We start from the raw sequence: 22,173 nt of genomic DNA, 5'->3' as shown, positions 1-22,173 counted from the left end.
TCTATCGATATGTGATACGTTGTTTTCACCAGACAACCCTTTTAGCCGTTATTATTTTGAAGCTGCATAAGGCTACGTTCACACATCAGTTTTTTTTCCATCAGGCACAATCCGGAAAAAAACTGATAAAACTGATCCGGCGCCGGATCAGTTCTATCCCCATTGATTTGTATTAGCGCGGATTGTGCCTGATGGCCTTGCGTTGCATCCGGCTTTTGACGGATCCGGCCTAATTACTTAATGCGGCGGCCGGATGGAACGTCTCGTTGAACGTTTTTTGTCTCTGAAAAAAAAAAAATGTATCGCGCTGGATCTGGCGCGATACGGCGTGATTTACAATGGAAGCCTATGGATGTTGGATGCGTCAAGGTGCGGCAAAAAACGGATAACGCAGCCGGATCCGTTTTTTTAAACTGAGCATGCTCCATTTTATTGTAAAAAAAAACAAAGCTGATTCAGCAAAAAAAACCAGATGAAACTGATGCTCCAGATCCGTATTTTAACGGATCCAATATACCGGATCCGTAAAAAAAATGATCAGACGCATCCGTTTTTGCATATCCTGCGCCGGATCCGTTGCATCAGGCACAATCCGGCGTGTGCTTGATGCCAAAAAACTGATGTGTGAACATAGCCTAAGAATCTTAAGACTTTTGTACTTGTTTTTCATTTCAGAGGAAATCTGATGTGCTGATATCATGGGAAGCTGCTGCAGCTGTCGAGACGGCCTCTCAGAAAGTCATCCAACCAAGTTCAAAGTAAATTACTGTAAAACCAAATGAGCTGAAAGTTTAATTAATTGAGCTTTTACATTTCATGAAAAATATCTTTTAAGAGTATTATTAACTGGAATATTGCCGTGTAAAACAGTGACATAACCACGGCTGTGGAATCAGTCCGTTTTGGGTGGAGTCCAATATGAAGAAATAAACTGGTCTCAAATTTAAATATATATTATATAATTGTATAATTTAAGTTTATTAATTGCATAGCTTGTTGCATAACTATATTTATAGGAATTCAGGAATGCATGAAAGGAACCTGTCATCCGTAAAATGCAGATCAATCTGCAGGCACCATGTTATACAGCAGGGGGCGCCGAGCAGTTGACCTATAGTTTTCTGAGAATACATTCAGTATAACCTGTGTTTAATAATTTACACTGACCCTTCCTTCTTTTTTTTTAGCTTTTGGAGAGTTTTTAATGTTGCAACATTTCTGCAGCTATTATGTAAATTGGGTTACTCGCTTTTTTTTTTTTTTTTTTTTCTTTTTCTTTCTATAAAGGGAACCTGTCACCAGGTTTTTTTTTTCTCCCTTTAATCTGCGGCAAACCACCAGTTAGCTCTTATATACAGCAGTCTAGAAAACAGTATATAGTAGCCCAAGATGTGCTGTATAATTTAAAAAAAACAAAACAGCTTTGATTATACTCTGCTGCGGGGCGGTCGGGATTGATGGGCGCCGCTGGTCTTAGGCGGGCTTTGCACACTACGACATCGCAGGTGCGATGTCGGTGGGGTCAAATTGAAAATGACGCACTTCCGGCATCGCATGCGACATCGTAGTGTGTAAAGGCTCCATGATACGATTAACGAGCGCAAAAGCGTCGTAATCGTATCATCGGTGCAGCGTCGGCGTAATCCATGATTACGCTGACACGACGGTCCGATGTTGTTCCTCGCTCCTGCGGCAGCACACATCGCTGTGTGTGAAGCCGCAGGAGCGAGGAACATCTCCTACCGGCGTCACTGCGGCTTCCGTAGGATATGCGGAAGGAAGGAGATGGGCGGGATGTTTACATCCCACTCATCTCCGCCCCTCCGCTCCGATTGGCTGCCTGGCGTGTGACGTCGCTATGACGCCGCACGACCCGCCCCCTTAACAAGGAGGCGGGTCGCCGGCCAGAGCGACGGTCGCAGGACAGGTGAGTCCATGTGAAGCTGCCATAGCGATAATGTTCGCTACGGCAGCTATCACAAGGATATCGCTGCTGGGGCGGGGACTATCGCGCTCGGCATCGTAGCATCGGCCTGCGATGTCGCAGCGTGCAAAGTACCCCTTAGTCTGGCGCCTCCTCTCTTCCTTCCATAGCTGTGCTCCTATGTCATCCACACAGACCTCCATTGTGCTCCTGCGCATGTGCACTTAGCTGGGCCCTGCTGCGGGCAGAGCAAAGTACTGTAATGCACAGGCATGGGGAAAGCTCAAAGAGCACATGCGCACTACAATACTATGATCTTCCCTCAGCAGGGCAGAGAGAAGTGTGCAGGAGCACATTGGAGGCCTCTGTGTGGATGACATAGGACTTGTTATCCACATGGCGCAGGAAAGGAGGACGGCGATGGAAGGAAGATGGGAGGCATCGGACTTAAAGCAGCGACACCCATTGTACCGGATCACCCCGCAGGTGAGCATAATAAAAGCTGTGTGTTGTGTTATACAGAGGGGCCAGGGCAGTTATATACAGTACTAGAAGGTGGCCCGATTCTACGCATCGGGTATTGTGTAGTTCATGTATGATTTTTGTTATAGATATAGATATATATATATATAGATAGATAGATAGATAGAGATGTTGTTGTGTGTAGTTACCAAGTGTTTGTGTAGGGCGCTGTACATGTTCTGGGTGTTGTCTGGGTGTGGCGGGGGGTGAGAGCGGTGTTGTATGTGTGTTGCGTTGTTTGTGGAGCGCTGTGTGTGTGTGTGTGTGTGTGTGTGTTGTGCGGTTTGTGTGGGTGTGGTGTGTTTTGGGGGGAGGTATGTTTTGTGCAATGTGTGTGTTGTGCGGTATGTGCATATATTTATGTATGCCGCGGTGTTTGTGTGTTGGGTGTTGTGTGTGTGTGCAGCGTAGTCTGTGTGTGTGGGTGTCTGTGTATGGCGGTGTTTGTGGTTCCCTGTGTGTGTGTGTGTGTGTGTGTGTTGGAGGGAGGTGTGCACCTCCCATCGTGCTCCATCCCCCATGCTGCGCACCCCCCATCGTGCTCCATCCCCCATGCTGCGCACTCCCCATCGTGCTACATCCCCCATGCTGCGCACTCCCCATCGTGCTACATCCCCCATCGTGCTACATCCCCCATGCTGCGCACTCCCCATCGTGCTACATCCCCCATGCTGCGCACTCCCCATCGTGCTACATCCCCCATGCTGCGCACTCCCCATCGTGCTACATCCCCCATGCTGCGCACTCCCCATCGTGCTACATCCCCCATGCTGCGCACTCCCCATCGTGCTACATCCCCCATGCTGCGCACTCCCCATCGTGCTACATCCCCCATGCTGCGCACCCCATTGTGCTACATCCCCCATGCTGCGCACCCCCCATCGTGCTACATCCCCCATGCTATAATAGTTCTCCTATTATACTCAGAGAGGAGTATAATAGGAGGACTGTAATAGGAGGAGTAGTCCTGGGGGGAGAGGAGTATAATGCCGGCTCCCTGCACATGTGTACCGGGAGCCGGTGTACACTGGTAACTATGATACACATCGGGTAACCAAGGGACCTTAGTTACCCGATGTGTATAATGGTTACCAGCGTTCACGGGCTCCGTCAAGATCCCAGCATCGCAAGGTTATGTTTGGCGCTGCTGGGATCGTGACGGAGCCGGTGTACACTGGTAACTATGATACACATCGGGTAACCAAGGGACCTTAGTTACCCGATGTGTATAATGGTTACCAGCGTTCACGGGCTCCGTCAAGATCCCAGCATCGCAAGGTTATGTCTGGCGCTGCTGGGATCGTGACGGAGCCGGTGTAGAAGCAAGCGATATCCCAGGATGTTGTGAGTGTGTGGATGTGATGTTTGAGGTGTGTGTGAGAGTGAGTGTGATCTGATGTGTGTGTGTGTGCGTGTGTGTACTCACCTGGGAGTCGGAGCTCCGTGTCAGTTGGGCCAGAGCGAGCGTGCATTGCGTGAGGGGGCGGGGCCTGCAGAGAGCCGGGGCGAGAGGCCAATCCGTGGGGGGGGGCGGGGCCATGGCGGGCCCAGCGGCCAATCGGCTTTGTGTCACCGTAAGGACACAATTTTGGAGCATGACAGACAGACAGACAGACAGAATAAGGCAATTATATATATATAGATTCTAGAATGCTGTGTATATATGCTCACTGGTGGTGGCTGCAGCATATAGGGGGAAAAACCTGGTGACAGGTTCCCTTTTTAATGCTTTATTTTTTTTAACATGCGTTCTTGATGCATTTTTGTCTCTATTTGGCAAGTCATTCTTTAATAAAGTTGCTTTATTTTTGATGCTTGCTGGTATTTGGCTTTGACAAAACCTTATATGCACATTAAATAAATTGTTAGTATTTTTCTGCCATGGAAATGCACTAAAAACACACATGCGTTTTTATACTTGTGGATTTTCTCCCTCTAAGGCCGGAGTCACACTTGTGAGAGCCTCTCTCATTGCATCACCCGACACAGCCATACACTCTCTGGACAGGAGCGTCTCAGCTGCATAGAGATACATGCAACCGACCCGCTCCTGTCCGGTGAGTGCGGCCGTGCTGGGTGATTCAATGAGAGACTCGCGCGAGTTAAACGCGAGGCACTCGCAAGTGTGAATCCGGCCTAATGTTATTCTATAAGGAAAATCTGCACATAAAACTCAGCGTACACACGAGAGGTTTACACGTTGCGACTTTGAAACACTCACCGTAGGTCTGATTATGCGGAGTAATAAAAGAAGCACAGTGGGCAGGAGATTTCTATAAATCCCATCCACTTTGCTGGAACTGTAAGACTCTGTGCACTTGACCCAGCAAAAATATACAACGTCAAAAACTAATCATAGGGTTAAGGCCGTGTGCCTATGCTCCGTCTGTGATTTTCAGTCCAGCGGGCGTTCCTACCAATGACTGACTGCTTTCTATATATGTACACTTACACAAAGAAAGCTGTCAATCACTGATGGGACCGCCCACTGGACTAAAAATCCCAGAAATAGCAGAAGATTAGATAAATACAGGTTATACTGAATCTTTTCACATAAACTTTACATCAATTTATTCCGCTCTCCCAGTTCTGTTACTTGCTGCCAACAGATTAGACTCCAGTTTTAAGGTGATAGATTCCTTTTAACATTGTTAATTATATAGAAAGATGCTACGTTCTGACCACTTAAAATCCCTTTTCTTAACGTTTTATTACACTCTGAGTCCAATGGAGGAAGACTGTTGATCACGCCGGTCTTCATGAGATGGGCTAGTTAGATGCTCCTGATTCATGAAAAGACGTAGTCCTACTCAGATGCCCCAGACAAGTGGTGTACACCTCTATGTGCCTTGCCACAAGTCTTACATCAGTCCCTGCTAGAGTAACATTTGGGCATAGTGAACGCCCCCGCTATGCTATGAATTTGACAATCTGCAATCTCCATGCCCCATCCACACCTACTTTAACAGAGTTGGGCGAAAATAATTGCTCTGCTTCCTCACTTCAGAAAGAGCAGAGTCTTCTTTTCCGCTCTTCTCTGTTGGGACATCATCTGATTGATAGGAAGCTCCCCACTTCCTATCTTTGGGTAGCCAGCTGTCAATCAGCATGATGCTGCAGTGACTCCTATCAACAAAACAGAGCGAAAGAGAGAGAGCTGTTCTGCTGACCAGAGGTTAAAAGAAGCCTGTGAATCGCCGGCCGAGCCTTCAGAGAACAGGCAGGCAATTAACAACTAATTTTCTTGCAGGTAACCAATGTAGATGATGAGGGGACAGAGCTGGGCTCTGGAATTATGGAACTAACGCAGACTGAACTGGTCTTGCACACCAGGAAGCGGGATGCTGTGAGATGGCCATACCTGTGCCTGAGGCGCTATGGATACGATTCCAACCTATTCTCTTTTGAAAGTGGCCGACGTTGTCAAACTGGGCAGGGTATGTTTCTATTCAGGTTATAACCTGGTGATAGACATGTCAGCATGACGCTCGATGTGCTGGAGACCTTTCTCTTTTTCGCTTTCATTATGCTGTGTTATGGCTGCTGTACGTGTTTCTTGATGATATTATCCTTATGTTTTATGACTTTCACCTTTGCCCCCTTTTTTTTTTTTTCCTAGCCATTTTTCAAAATGATTCTCCATCTTCCCCACAGGGTGTGGATGGTTCCAATTTAAAGGTAACCTGTCACCATAAATAATTCAATCTGTAGGCACCAGCCAATAGCGTATGGTTGACAGGATACCATTCTGAATCTTAAACCCACTTTCTTTTTTTTTTTTTTTTTTTTAATGGACAATTTTTTTTAAAATTTTTTTTCTTCCATGAGTCAGAACTTTTTTTATTTTTTTTGTTGACTTATCTTGGTAAGGGCTGTTTTTTGCATGGCAAAGTGTAGCATTTTAAATGCCATGATTCATTTTATCATATAATGTACTAACATTTTGGAGAATTCCAGTTTGGTAAGAAAAAAAATGCAATTCTGGCATATTTTGGGGGTTTTGCTGTTAAGCCCCTTCTATCGTAAAAGGGTTGTCCACTAAAAGTATAGTGGCCACATCGATGTAAAGCTGAGACAGAAAACTTTTTCTAAATACCTTCTGTTGTCCATTCTACCTGTGAGTGGCTCTATTGCTATCCACTCATCCCCCCATCACGTGACCCGGGCTGCAGTGACCTCTGATGTCCGGTGATGTAACATGAACTTCTGGAATTGGAAGATGACCAGACATCACCGAGGCAGGCCCCAGTCTCTGTGAGTGTCTGGGCTATGGGCAGAGTTTCACCGCACATCACAGCCCAACGTCGCTCGTGCTTGCGTTGCTCTTTGGTGAAAGGCTGTGATGAGCGATGAAACTCTGACCACAGCCTAGTAACTCAGAGAGTGGGTCCTGTCTCGGTGATATCGGGTCATCTTCCAATTTCGTAAGTTGACGTAACATCATCGGACATGAGAGATCACTGCAGGTCAGGTCACGTGATGGGGGATGAGCTAATAGCAATAGCACCACTCACAGGCGGAATGGACAACAGAAGGTATTTAGAAAAGGCTTTCTGTCTCCGCTTTACACCAATGTGGCCACAATGCTTTGTAGTGGACCACCGCTTTAATACAGGGATGTCTAGCTGACCTCAGGTACCTTGTAGGAAATCTTGTGCCTGCTCATATTGCCATGGTTCTCGTTTCTGCACTTGTAAGGCTGTCGCATGATACTGTACTTGCACTGCGCATTGACACTGTACACCCGCAGTGAATCAGGTATAGTATAAATGGCGGCGTAGTAGCATGCTGAAGCTAGTATCCTCGGAGGAGCATCTCACAGGGCTGGTATGAGGAGTGCAGGCAGCAGAGTTAATATTTCCTGTACTTGACGTCACCAAGACAGAAAATTAAAGACGTAAATTACCCGGGGAGGCACATTTTTGTTAAATGTTGTTGGTGAGACGAAGCAAGTAACTTTTTTTTTTTTTTTTTAATAAAATTGTGGATATCTCCGGAATAACAGGAAGGACATCAAATGGCCATCACTGCAATTTTTAATTGTGTGTGTGTGTGTGTGTGTGTGTGTGTGTGTGTGTGTGTGTGTGTGTAATACGATAGCCATTTGATGTCCTTCCTGTTATTCCGGAGATATCCACAATTTTGTAAAAATCGACTATCTTTTATTTATTTGTTTTTTAAGTTTGCCGCCTGGGCATATAAACAGTAACAAAACCTTTCTATTTTTTTGGTTGTTTTTGTTTTAATCATTTTAAGTGTAGAAGTTTATAAAACTTTGCAAATCACTGTATTAAGAGTTTACCTTTTAATCCCAAGGGTCTAGTGGCTTTCAAACCTTTCTCCCAGTCTATCTTATTACCCTCAGCGGCACTGATATAAGAATATAATCATTTGGAGTACAGATGAAAATGTCTGCACTTGTCTCCTCCTCTGAGTGTTTTACTTATCAGCAGTCCTCTGCAGCAGGTTTTTTCCAGTGTTAGTGAATCACAGGTGCTGAACTGCCATCATTTGTACTCCAAATGAGTACATTCTGCTAGCAATCAAAATGCCAGAATGAGTTTTTCTTTGGTTCACCGCAACATTGGAATAATAGGTGATCAAAACATTGCATCTACCGAAAAATGGTATAGGTAAAAAACGTCATCTTAAGGCGCAAAAAATCACAATCACAAGCCCCAGATCCCAAAAAAGAAAAACATTATGGTTCCCGGCAAAATGGTGCCAAAAGTGAATTGTGTTTATTTATTTTTCCATCACTTATAAAAGAAGAACTATACATGTTTGGTATCAATGAACTTGTACTGAGCTGGAGAATGATGCCAGGTTCATATTATAAACCTAGTAAATGAGAAATCAAAACAAACAAAAACATTTGTGCAATTGCAGTTTTAATTTTTTACAATTTCACTGCACTTTTAGATTTATTTTTTTTCGCATGTTATCCAGTACAATATGGGGCAGAATGAATGGTGTCATTCAAAAGTACAACTCGTCCCACAAAAAACAAGCAATATTGATGAAAAAATAACAATGTTATGGCTTTTGGAAGAAGGGGAAAAAAAAAATCTGAAAATCACTAAGTTCAGTAATGCCTGATCTATATAAAATAATTTAATCCGATTGGTAAACAGCGTAGTTAAAAAAAAATAAAAATCCATACACCAGTATTTTTTTTTTTTTTTTTTTTGTCCGCTTCAAGATTGCAGTAAGAAGCAATCAAAACATCACATCTATCTAAAAATATTTAGTAAAAATGTCAGCTCAGGGCGCAAAAAATCAGCCCTCAGCGCTGTCTCAAAAAATAAAACCTTACGGGGTTCGGAACATGGTGACAAAAGCAATTTTTTTTTTTTTTTTATTTACAAATTTCCAATTTTTTATTTTATTTAATTTTTTTTCAACATTTAAATTAATAAACACTATACATGTTTGGTATCTATAAACTCATACTGACCTGGGGAATAGTCTTCCCAGGTCACTTTTAGCATACAGTAAACATGGTAAATTTAAAAAAAAATAATAAATAAAATTGGGTAATTGCACTTTTTTTTTCCCAATTTCACCAGAATTTTTTTTTCCTGTTTTCCAGTACAATATGTGACAGAATTAATGCTTTAATTCAAAAGCACAACTCATCCCACAAACAAGTCCTAATTACAACTGGATTGACAAAAAAAAAAAAGTTATGACTCTACGAAGAAGGGGTGGGAAAAACTGAAAATGGCAAGGTCATGAAGGGGTTAAATTTTAAAGGAAATTTTGCTTGTCACTTTTTTTATTTTTCATTTTCTGGTCTATGAATCCGTGTGTGAGCTTTGTTTTTTGCATGGTGAGCTGACTTTTTTTTTTTTTTTTTTTACTTTATTTTCCTGTACAGTTTTTACCACTCTGCTGTAGTTAATTTTTATTTTGATAGGTTGAATATTTGCAAATCCAGTGAGACCAAATGTTTTTTATTTAATTTTTATTTTTCAATGGAAAAAAATGGTGATTCACACACTAAGGCCTCGTTAACACCTCCGTGTTTAAACATGTATGTGGAAGTAATGGTGCTGATAACGTTAGTGTTTCAGATCAGTATGTTATCAGTCTGTCATCATTTCCTTTCATGGATGGATGAATAACTAAATCTAATATATAAAGCTGTGTGTATGTCCGCTAAAGGAATTTGCACCTTCACATTTACAATCACGAAATTTTGCACAAACACTGCATGTGACCCAGGGAACGTCAGACTGTTTTGACGGGAGAATTTAACCCTGCGCTTTACAGTTACCATCCAAAATCCTGCCTCCATTAAACTGAATACATGCTACAGGCTATTAATAGCAACTAGTCTAATATATAAAGGTGTGTGTGTGTGTGTGTGTGTGTGTGTCCGCTAAAGGAATCCGCACTGTCTCATTTACAATCATGAAATTTTGCACACACTCTCCATGGGACCCAGGGAACATCATAGACTATGTTTTGATGGGAAAAATTAACCCCGCGCTTTACAGTTACTCTCAAAAATCCTGCCTCCATTAATCTGAATGGAGCTGGGAGATACGGGCTATTAATAGCAACTGTCAATGGTTGCTATAGGAACAAAATAAACTGTTAGTATAAGAAGCTTATGAGTTCAGGGTGAGGGGTACCAGGCACCACTAAATCCACTGCAAGCTGACCGCTCAATCCTGGTGAACATGTAAGATCCCGGTGCGTGTCCCAAGGTGTAGACCATAAATTATCCAAAGACAGGCAGAAAAGGTCGCACTACAACAGGATCTGGATATAAGGTTCTCTTTAATCCATGTTCAAATCAAGGGTACAGGTGGTGGGGGAGGGTGAAGACACACAGTGCCGGACGACAGCGGGCCGTTTCGCAAACAATTTGCTTCCACGGGTCCAGTGAGATCTGAGACGCAACATCCGCCCTCTTATACAAGATGGTGTGGATATAGCGTCATCAGGTGATTTAAAATGCATTTAAATGAATATCACCAGTTACAATTACAAAAAGCAGATGTATGATAAATTTATCAAAAATGGATATATACCATAAACACCGTAACATCAAATGGGCATATCAGAAGCAAGGAATATTGGTGTGTATTACACGAATTTTACAAGGAGCAAGGGTTACATTATATTAAATATAAAGCTACAAAAAGACTGATAAATCATTTTTATCATTTAAGCCTAAGGGGCCAAGAGCATTCAGATCCAATATTAATCTGGACTCCCTTTGGAGTAATGAGCGATGGGTATCCCCTCCCGTGGTGCAAGGATTAACCTTTATTGCACCAGCAAACTTTAGGAGCCATGGGTTTCCTCCATGGCAGTCCTGCATGTGTTTGATTAACCGAGGTGAACCCACCCCAGATGTGATGGATTTAAAATGCTCCCTGACTCTTAGGGTATGTGCGCACGTTGCTTTTTACCTGCTTTTTACCTGCTTTTTAGCTGCTTTTTCTTCTGCGCTGTTTAATGCCAAACTGAATGTGTTCTTCTATTCAAGCAAAGTCTATGGGAATTTGGGTTTCTTGTTCACACTATGTTGTTCAAAATGCTGCCTTTTTGTGGCAGAACTTTGGTCAAAAACTCAGCTTTTCAAAGAAGCAACATGTCAATTGTTTTTGCCATTTGGGTTTTGCACTGCAAAGCTGAGTTTTTGACCAAAGTTCTGCCACAAAAAGGCAGCATTTTGAACAACATAGTGTGAACAAGAAACCCAAATTCCCATAGACTTTGCTTGAATAGAAAAACACATCCATTTTGGCATTAAACAGCGCAGAAGAAAAAGCAGCAAAAAAGCAGGTAAAAAGCAGGTAAAAAGCAACGTGCGCACATACCCTTACATAGGTAAAACAATTCGGCCACTCTATGTAGAACCGCTGGCATGGAGAAAAAATATATACCAAGTAGTTTGCTTTGCATGTAATAAAGTCATTAACTTTAATAACCTCACTACCAACTTTTATAATGTCACCTGTACAGCGGAACTCACAAAAGGGGCAACTACCACATTTAAAATTACCTTTTGATTTTTTTTTTTTTTTTGCGATCTAACCACGTTTTTTCTTTTTGAGTAACGTATCGATTTTTTTAACTAGAATGTCACTTAGATTTTTACTCCTATATGATATGAGGGGGCCATCAGCAGCTATTTCCTTTTTTTCATTTTTTATTAAATGCCAATGTTTTCTGATGCTAGATTTAATTGCATCATACATAGGATTAAATTTAAAGTTGAAAACGCATCTGCCTATTATTTCATTCTTATTCACATTAGTGTTTTAGTTTTTATTTACATTTTGTTGGTATTTTTTCTCTGTATGGAACTATTACTCAATGTTTTATCATAGGCTGCGTTAATAATGGATATAAGAGAGCCTCGCTCTGATAGACGTTTTTTTAGATCCGAGGCTTGTTGTATAAATTTATCAGGATCATTGTGCACTTTTTTAAGATGCAGAAATTGACAGTAAGGGAGCGATTTCCTGGTGTGGGACGGATGTGCGCTGCTATAGTGCAGCAAGTATTCACTGCAGTGGGTTTTCTGTAGATCTCTCTAATAATTTAGGCCATCCCTCACCGTCAGTCTGATATCCAGAAAATCTAATTCCTGACTGCCAAAACTGTAGGTGAAGAGCATGTTGTATGAATTAGTAAAATTAAGATACGCTACAAAATCAGTGAAGTCCTGTCTAGATCCATCCCACACCAAAAAGGCGTCATCCACATACCTGGCATATTTCTTTATATGCTTCAAAAATAGGTTCTTAATATCATAAATGAGATCCTCTTCTAGGGCAGCCAAGAAGAGATTTGCAAAAATGCAAGCTGCGGGGGTACCCATCATCTACAGCCAGCAACTAAATAAATGACAAAGCTTCTCTATCTTTTACAATGTTAAACATATATAACACACTGATGCCATCTGTATGTGTTTTTCACTGTCCTATAGACTGGTATTAGGACACACACAAGCTAGGGACCCCAACGTAGAGAAATACTTTGGCGTAGTGTTGGGGCTCTATTGCATTGATCAATTCAGTAGCTAAATTTCTCTTGATTCATATGTTCATGGCAGTAATGCAGATTCCATTTTTCACATTTTCACTCTTACATATAGCTATTGGATTTTTCAAGTCAGTATTCACACAGCAGTTTCTGCTATTTCATGTATTCCCCTTACATAGTCACTGATGTGCATACCTTATCTCCCGATTATGATTGGTTGCAGTCAGACACGCCCCCACGGTGAGTGACAGCTGTCTCACTGCAACCAATCACAGCTGCAGGTGAGCGGGTCTATATCGTGCAGTAAATAAATAAATATTAAAATAAACGACGTGTGGTCCCCCCAGTTTTGATACCAGCCAAGATAAAGCCACACGACTGAAGGCTGGTATTCTCAGGATGGGGAGCCCCACGTTATGGGGAGCCCCCCAGCCTAAAAATATCAGTTAGCAGCCTCCCGGAATTGCTGCATCCATTAGATGTCACAGTCCCGGGACTCTACCCGGCTCATCCCAAATTGCTCTGGTGCAGTGGCAATCGAGGTAATAAGGAGTTAATGGCAGCCCATAGCTGCCACTAAGTCCTAGGTTAATCATGGCAGCCGTCTTTGAGACACATTCCATGATTAACCTTTTAAGTGAAAGTAAATAAACACATACAACAGAAAAAATCCTTTATTTGGAATAAAAGACAAAAAAACACCCTCTTTCACCACTTTATTAAAATCCCCAAATACCCCTCCAGGTACGGCGTAATCGACACGAGGTCCCGTGACTCATCCAGCTCTGCTACATGAAGCTGACAGGAGCGGCAGTATTACACCGCCGTTCCTGGGAGCTCCACGCAGAAACTGAATGGAGTTGCGCTGTCAGCGGGAACATCACTGAGGGAATGCCTGCATGTGTGGTGGTGATGATGATCAGTGCAGTAGTGCCGGGGTGTGTGCGGTGATGATGGGTGCGGTAGTGCCTGCATGTGCGGTGATGATGGGTGCGGTAGTGCCTGCGTGTGCGGTGATGATGGGTGCGGTAGTGCCTGCATGTGCGGTGATGATAGGTGCGGTAGTGCTTGTGTGTGCGGTGATGATGAGTGCAGTAGTGCCAGCGTGTGTGGGGATGATGGGTGCAGTAGTGCCAGGGTGTGTGCTGTGGTGATGGGTGCAGTAGTGCCAGGGTGTGTGCTGTGATGATGATGGGGGCGGTAGTGCCTGTGTGTGTGTGTGTGCGGTGATGATGGGGGCTCTCTCTCTCTCGGCCAGAAAACTTAACGCAACGCGTTATTTTCCAGGAATCCGTTGCCTTTATTTTCACACTATTTGCAAGGCATCCGTCACATGCGTCACACAACGCATTGTAACGGATGCCGCACAATGCAAGTGTGAAAGCGCCCTGACCTGTCAGATGTGTTCCTTGGGTTTCATGATGCTGTTTAATCCCATAGTTCTATTATACACAGGTGGGCTCAATTAACTAATTGGGTGACTTCTGGAGGCAATGGGTCCTTCATGCTTTAATTTAGGGGTTTCAGACTACATGTGGCTAAATACAAATAAATGCATGTCGTAATTTTCACATTTAGATTTTTATTTAAATATTTAGAAAACCATGTATAATTTCCTCTTATAAAACACTTGCTGATGTTGTGAATAAAATAAAAATTTTGCGGGTCATGGGTGCAGTATTAAAGATGAATGACAACCCCTTTTTAGTTCATTGAATTGTGTGTCGAATATAAGGAAGTTAGTTTGTGACCCATGTTCATAAAAAAGGAAGAACATGACATGCATTGTGGTGCAATGGCCTATTCAACTAGTTTAAATTGGGAACAGGTGCTGCCAAGACCCCAGGGATCTGATGTTGACGGTCTAGAATAAATATGCTTCTTTTAAAACCTTTAAGTTTTTTCTTTTAGGGATATTCGCATTTAAGTGTTCTCGAGCAGAAGAAATTTTCAACCTGTTACAGGAACTAATGCAGCGTAACAGCATCAGTGTTGTTGAGGAACCAGTCATGATCACAAGAACGGGTCACCCAACTGAAATGGAAATGCCCCGAACCCCACAGACCTCTGGAGGTATATAAAGATGCATATTATTTGTTTTTTCTTCAACTAGTTGTTTCTTCCTAACATCTACTGTACAAATACATGATGCACAAATATGGAGGGGGCTCAGTAGCTGAGCCTGCTCCATACTCAAACCTCAGTATCTGCATCTGACAGCAGAGATTGGAGCCATCTCTGATCAATTCTGACAGGTTCACTTTAAGCTTCTCATTTCAGCACTCATTGATCGCTTACAGCACACTGTGGCCTAGTGAGGGCCTTTGTCACCACCATCCTCGCCTCTGGCTGGGCTGCATAGTAGATAGTAATTTTCTGAAAACGTATATTGAGCGTTCATGGGGGACTGGTGGGATACTATCACAGCTGGGGGGGGCGTTGAAGACCTCTTCCTCTGTCATGTCAGTCATCCTGAGTGTCTCAGCCATATGGTGGGCTCCATAGGAGACTGACTTTACACTATATACTGCAATGCTGAGGTTCTGCAGTACATAGTATAAGGGTGTGTGCCTACGATCAGTATTTGCAGTGGTTTGGATGCAGCCTACGTCAGCTGTGTCCAAACCGCTGCGGTGTACAGTACAAGCACAGTGGATGAATTTCTAGAAATCCCGTGCCCACTCTGCTTCTTTTTTCCGCAGGAAACACTGAGCTGCAGAGCATCTTCCAGACCGCAGCATGTCAATTGTTTGCTGCGGAACACAAGCAGGAGACCGCAGCGCACTGAACCCTGATCATGGGTACTGACAGCTAGTCTCCTGGGTTTTCCTATGGAGAAGATGCGTGCCCCCCCCCCCCCCCCCCGGTCAGGAACGCAGCGAGTCCTGATCTTGGGCACATACTCTAAGTGAATTAGCAGGTTGAAGTCCTCAATGGGAACTAAAAAATAATGAACACTATTATTATTTTTAACAAGGTAAAAAAAGGTAAAAGGTTGCTAGTTGGAAAAAAAATGTAAGAGAAAAACAAACATGTTTGGTACTGCTGTGTTCTTAAAAATCCAATTTATGAAAACATGGAATTAATTAACCTGATCGGTAAATGAAAATATTCAAAACATCAGAATTCCACTCGCCTCACCTCCCTAATTTTTTTTTTCCCCACTATTTCATCACATTTGATTCCCCCCCCCCCCACGTTTTAGTACATTTGTATGTTAAGATGAATGGTGCCACTCAAAACTGTACATCGTCCCACAAAAAACAAGCCCTTGTACGAATGTCGAGTGAAGAAAAAAGAAATTCTTGAAAGAAGGTGAAGAGAAAACAAAAGTGTAAAAATGAAATACATTTCCTTGTCCTTTACGGAGTTAAGCCACTAAAATATAAAAACAAAAAAATATATATATTATAAAATAAATCTCTTCATATGAGTTGTTTGATGGAGGGGCAGAAAATAAAAATTGGCCCCTTCAGGAGGGAGGTCACAGCTTCTACGACATTTTTAGGGTATGTGCGCACACTGCAGATTTGGTGCAGGAACTTACTACAGCAAATCTGCACCTTGAGGCAGAAAAACGCACCAAAAAAACAAACCATGCATGTGGTATTGATGTGTTTTTTTTTTTTTTTTTTCTTTGTGAAGTCAATGGCTGGAAGGGCTAAAAAAAAATGCAGGAAAAAATGTCCCAGTAATTGACATGCTGCAGATTTTTTTCTCTGCACTAGACTTACAAGGGAAAAAAAACCCACACATGCACATTTCAGAAATCTCACTTTGCATGCAGATTTGGTGCAGATTTCTCAAAAAATGTATCACCCCCCCCCACTCCCCCCTGCATCATGTGCACAGTCAGCTCTTGGCCAGGTTATAGACATCAGGAAAAGTGCTTCTTCAGGTACATTTGAAGGATTCGGAAGTGACCTTGTATTGAGTTACCAGACAATTGAATAATTTTCAGTTCTAGTTCTGATTTATGATTTACGTGGGTAAAAGCGTACTGTATTTTTCGGACTATAAGACGCATCGGACCATAAGACGCACCCTGGTTTTAGAGGCGGCAAATAAAATTTTAAGTAAAAAGTGTGGTCATGACAGTTATGGGGCGAGGATCTGCTGCTAACACTGTTATGGGGGTAATGTCCTCAAAATCTCTAAGTTATCCCATCCTGGTAATGATCTTCCTGCCTTGTATATGATCCCCATCCCTGTATATATGTCCCTCATCCTGCTATATACCCCCATCCTACTATATATCCCCCTCCTGGTATATGGCCTGCAACCTGTGGCACATTAAAAATAAACATTTATACTCACCTCTCCTCACTCATCGCTCGTCTTCCTGTCTGTGTCAGCAGCAGCGCCGCTGACCTGTGTGGAGTCGGTCATCGTTCCCTGCAGCATCGCAATGTCCTCCTGTCCGCTGATGTGTGTGTGGAGAGCGGTGAGCACAGGGATGACGTCATCGCTGTGCGCATCGCTAGTCTCCACACAAATCAGCGGGCCGGCAGGCAGGAGGACATCGCGATGCTGCAGGGAACTGTGAGTATACCGTACTTATTCATTGCCCCCCGAGCTGATAATGATGCGTGGGGGGCAGTGAATACAGCCACACATGATCACTCACTCCAGGCTGTAGTTGCCAGGGGTGATCACGCGGGCCGGCTTTTTACTATGCGCGCACCCCACGCCCATCATCCCGCCCACCTGTCAGCGCCGACTTCAGCGCTGAGAGATGGGCGGGAGGATGCATGCATATGAAATGAGCGGGCCCACGTGGTTACGGCATGCGCTGCCTGCGCATGCCGCCGATGACCCGCTCCACTGCAGCACCCGCATTCCCCGCAGCCATGCCCTACATGCAAACTATAAGATGCATCCCCACTTTCCCCCAACATTTGGGGGGGGAAAAAGTGCGTCTTATAGTCCGAAAAATACTGTAATAGAGGGAAGACTGTTGGTAAAGGAAAGCTTGATTTATCACATTCAGACATTACTGATTTGTATCGTAAACAGAAAAATAAATAGTTTCTTCAGTGTTTTGGGTCTGATTTATTAGCCGTGTCTTTAGAGATTTTCTCATATGAAAAAACAAACCTTGCAAAACTTCTCATAAGGTGTAATGTTAGAAACTGATGGCACCCTTGTACTGTCCATGATTTTCATACACGTGTATTGGGGATGTTGAGCTGTGATTTGATTTGAACAGACATATAACAGATTATAATTGGTGTCATGGAGCAAACTGCATTTTTTGCTCTTGCTATTAAATTGTTTTATTTGTAAGTATATCATTTATTTATTCATGCTCTTTTTTTTTTTTTTTTTTTTTTATTTTACTTTCCTCCATTTATGCTCCTCACCAAGCTCTAGGATACACCGGTTTTCCAAATGGCTTTCACAATTTTCCACGTGATGGACCTTCATACCCATCAGCACATCACCCATCAATGGGAAACCTGAGGCACCAATCTGTTGGGGAGGATTCTACACATGGCATGATAACTCCTGATGATCAGGTATCTCTTCATTTAGAGCACTGTGTAGCATGGAAAGGGAACCTTTTCTTCTACCAAAGACCATTTGGACATTTTATATCCTCATTTGCGCACTGGCTGAAGCATACACATCACATGGGAAACGACAGGCTGCCACATACGTACGCGTCACATGGGAGGCGTTGCCAGTAGAAAGCCCCTTCTTTTTAAATTATAACACTGCCAAAGTGTGTAAAATTACATTTAAACAAACCATAAGGCCACATGCACATATTGAGCATTTGGTCAGTATTTTACATCAATGTTTATTCCATTCCTTGTTTTGGCTTACAATCGGAGTTAAAGTATAATACAAATACCTGCACCAATTCTGTATTTTTCTCCTGGCTTTGGTCTACAAATTCTTATGCAAAATACTGACCAAATAATGAACAGTGGGAGTGTGGCCTAAACTTCTGGTAGATTGTCCCTTCAACGGACTAGACCATAGTGAAGATGTTTGACCATAATGTTCTGCACCACGCTTGGTGAAAACCAAACCCAGCATGTCAACACAAACGCCTTATACCAACTGTGATGGTGCGGGCTTAATTTAGAGCTACACGACCTTTGCGACTAGCAATCATAGAGTTGCCCAGGAGCTTTTTCTTGTATTCTAGAGTTAAATATGAGGTCATTAATTAAACTGCTAAAGCTTGTATCTTGCAACAGAACAATAATCTCAAGCACACCTACAAATTTACATCCGAATTGCTGAAAAGGAAAAGCATCAAGATATTGTAATGGGCCCTCTCAAGGTTCAGACCTCAATCCAATTTAAATTATTTTCTGATAAATTTCTAGCTTCTGTTAAAAAAATCTTTCTTTTTTTTTTTTTTTTTTTTTTTTAAATCTAGGTCACTTGGTGCCGCATTCATCCACATGTTAAATAGTACACTTACTACTACTCCCTGCATAAATCATACCATAGGTTAGACAGTATTATTCTTCCTAACGCATCTCCTCCATCCACACTACCACTGTTGTCTGTTATATCTATTGACTCCCCATCACCATGCCCCAAAAATGTCCTTGGAGACTTTAAAACCCTCTTGGATGTATTAGACCTAAGAGAAGTTTTGCCTAAAGCTTAAATAATCTTCTCCTTTAATGACAGCCTTGACGAGTCCTTGCATAAGTGTACGTGCCCACGATCAGGACCTGCTGCATCCTGGATGCAGTGGGTCCTTACCTGCGGGGCCACGAGTCTCCTCCTCAGGCCCTGCAGGTGGAATAGATTGCAAATGCCATGTCATATTTGAAGAGCTTTTGACATTCTAAAACAGCAGAAGCCCCCACATGTGACCCCATTTTGGAAACTACAACTGTCTAGTAAAATAGGGGATTTGTGGGTATTTATAACCCTCGGGCAATTCACAAAATTGTGTAACATTGGGTTGAGTAAATGAAAATTAGCATTTTTTCCAGCACCCATGACAGCACCATGAGAGGATCCGCCCTTCAAGGACAGGAAACCTCCAGAATAAAAAGGGGTGGCACCTCTCCCCGCATCAGTTGGTTTCCTGTCCTTGAACGGGGAACCTCCAGGAGCGAGGGTTCAAGATGGTCATAGGAACCGAATTCTTCAAGTTGTCCCAGCCCTGGCCGGTCGGTTCTGGCAGCGACACGGGTCCTGCTGCGGCTGGCAGAGGTGCTGAGGGATTGCCACAGCGGGCCCACGCGGGTTGTCTGTGTGCAACAGCGCCTCCCTGCTATCTCACCCCTAGCCGGACGGGGGGGCAGAGACACGGGTCATGCTGCTGCAGGGAGGCTGAGGACGCACCACAGTAGCCCACGGGGGCAGTACCTGTGGGTAGCGATGTCGTTGCCTCACCAGTAACTGAGCACAGAGCACCTTCTACAATAGGATACAGCAGCGCCAGCTTACCCGGTAAGTCCTATGGGCGCTAGTTCACATAGGCGCTCCGCCGGTGTGACTGTTCATGCGGCAGCAGGCGGTGGTGTATAGGTCGGCGCCATCTTGTGAATGGCCGGCCGCTGCACGTGCGGTGCACTTGTGAGGCACCCTCTGCTTAAGATGCGACAGCGCCATCTTACCTGGGGCGCGAGGTAACATGGGCGTTCCGGCATGACCGTACAGCGGGCAGCGGCGGCGTGTACGACGGCGCTATCTTGTGATTGGCCGGCCGCCGCATGTGGGATCGTCTGCGCGCGCGCGCGAGAGCACTCCCCCCTTCTTGGAATGTTTTTGGAATGACGCCGGGGCTGTGTGTTTAAAGAGGCAGCAGATATGAGGCAGACCAAGGGGCACTAGTTTGTCTGTTTTTATGTTACGTATTCAGGAATTCAGCTTTTCACTGAAATTCACGTGCACCCCTCTAATAAGGAAAATAAAAGGCTGTATGTTGGTAATAGCACTATGCTTCTTACCACATAGACACGCGCCACAGTAGGCCCATGGGGGCTATAGCTGGGATGGCGACCCGGGGAGCAGCCCCCTAGTCTGTCCTCCTCGCAGGCTGGAGTAGAGCGGCGGTAGCGTGTGATATCGCTGACCTTGTATGTAGCGAGGCACTCAGGTCTATTATCTACACGAGATCACTCCTTGCTATTGGGCGCTATCTGAGGGCGCGCTACCGGCATCATCAACTGACATTCCGGGTGTTGGACGAGACCGCTAAGGGGGTCTCTCAGGCGTATAGTGTACAATAATCAGTTATACAGTTCATTCGTATGGCTGTTGACCAATTATCTAACTTGGTTTCACTTACTTCCTTATTGGCTACAAGCTTATACAGTCCTTGATAAGGCACCTGGAGAAGCATATGCGTACGTCAAGCAGCATGTTACTGACATTCAGGGAACCAGTCTATGCTGGCCTCCTGAATACCTGCTTTGTTCCATTTAGCATGATTGGTTTCAATAATGCATTCTGGGATGTGCACCCTAGTATACATGATGGCGTTTAAGCAATGATTATGCATCGGGTCCTCGCAAAACTATATAAAAAAAACAAATAAAAAAAAAAAACAAAAAAAAAATTATGTCCAATCCAGGTCCAGAATTTTTGCTAGGGCTCACTTACAATTAGTAACTCAGGGAGGTCGTCTTCCAGTATCCCTGTATTGCTTGTTGAACCCTGTTAACTAAAGAAGCATGCTTTGGATGACCCGAGTTCTAAGGTGCTTACCACCTATGCAAGTCGGCAGGGGGGCCCATATCTGGGGTCACCCAATCCAGGGAGTGTGGTCTGGAAGGGAATCCCATTTCCTTTTAAAAAAAAAAAAAAAAAAAAAAATACCAGGATATTGCTGGCTGTAGAAAAAGCAGTGGACCAGTCCCTGCCAACCCTGACTGGTCATCAGGTAACAAATCCTCGTGAAAAATCCGGTGATGGTAATATACCTCAACCACCGGAGGGAGGCTCTGTTCAGATCACTAATGGATATGGCAAGCAGAATTTTATTAGCGGAGGGTTATCTGAAATCCCTCCCAACAGTGCCTGTATGGTGAAAAGAAGTCTGTTCGGCGGACTTTCTCAGCCGCAGCCAGTGGAGACGGAATATGGGTCTTAAGTCCCTTTTTTCAATCAGATAACCGTTGCGGGGTGTTCGGAAATAGACATCTTGTGACCTGCCAAAAAGGTTCACTGTTTCTGTTCTTAAAGGGAACCTGTCAGCAGAAATTTCGCCCAAAACCTAAAAGATTCCCCCTCTGCAGCTCCTGGGCTGCATTCTAGAAAGGTCCCTGTTATTATTGTGCCCCATGTGAGACCAAAATAAAGAGTTTATAAAGTGGTACCTTTTTTGTATTCAGATACTGTACATGTGACACGGTGGCGGGCTTTCTGCCGTCCGTTATTCTGCCTCCTGGTCCTGTATGCCGCCCCCATCGCTCCTTTCCATAGCTGATGCACCGCCCACTGCTCCAGCCATCCCCGCGCATGCCCAATGCCAGTCTCACGGGACTGAGCAGTGTGACCGCTGGTGACGTGTGCGCAGGCAAGTGATTATGGGCGGGGCTGTGAGTATCAGCAAGTACCCGCCCATAATCTCGTGAGCGCGCAAACCTCACCAGCGGTCACACTGCTCAGGGTAGTGCTAGACTGTGTGGGCTGCTTCCAGGGATGACGTCCCTTTTTGTCACGTGATAGTATTTTGAACACGCCCCTATCACGTGACAAAAGGGATGTCATCCCTGGAAGCAGCCCACACAGGAGGC

The 22,173-nt window shown here is 43.9% G+C and overlaps 1 protein-coding gene across 2 annotated transcripts in view; it reads left to right on the top strand.

The window, feature by feature from the left end:
* FRS3 (fibroblast growth factor receptor substrate 3) overlaps nucleotides 1-22,173 on the top strand; it is a 76,737-nt gene that overhangs the window by 26,200 nt on the left and 28,364 nt on the right. For both annotated transcript variants that reach the window (XM_075333734.1, XM_075333735.1), the window contains exons 3-6: nucleotides 676-758; nucleotides 5,697-5,883; nucleotides 14,366-14,527; nucleotides 17,822-17,973. In XM_075333734.1, coding sequence (XP_075189849.1) covers nucleotides 699-758; nucleotides 5,697-5,883; nucleotides 14,366-14,527; nucleotides 17,822-17,973 — 561 coding nt within the window. In that variant the 5' untranslated portion in view covers nucleotides 676-698. The remainder of the gene's footprint in view (nucleotides 1-675; nucleotides 759-5,696; nucleotides 5,884-14,365; nucleotides 14,528-17,821; nucleotides 17,974-22,173) is intronic.

Source organism: Anomaloglossus baeobatrachus, chromosome 2 (genome assembly GCF_048569485.1).
Source record: "Anomaloglossus baeobatrachus isolate aAnoBae1 chromosome 2, aAnoBae1.hap1, whole genome shotgun sequence".
In the NCBI taxonomy this organism is placed as follows: domain Eukaryota; kingdom Metazoa; phylum Chordata; class Amphibia; order Anura; family Aromobatidae; genus Anomaloglossus; species Anomaloglossus baeobatrachus.
This window is presented reverse-complemented; position numbering and strand designations above follow the sequence as displayed.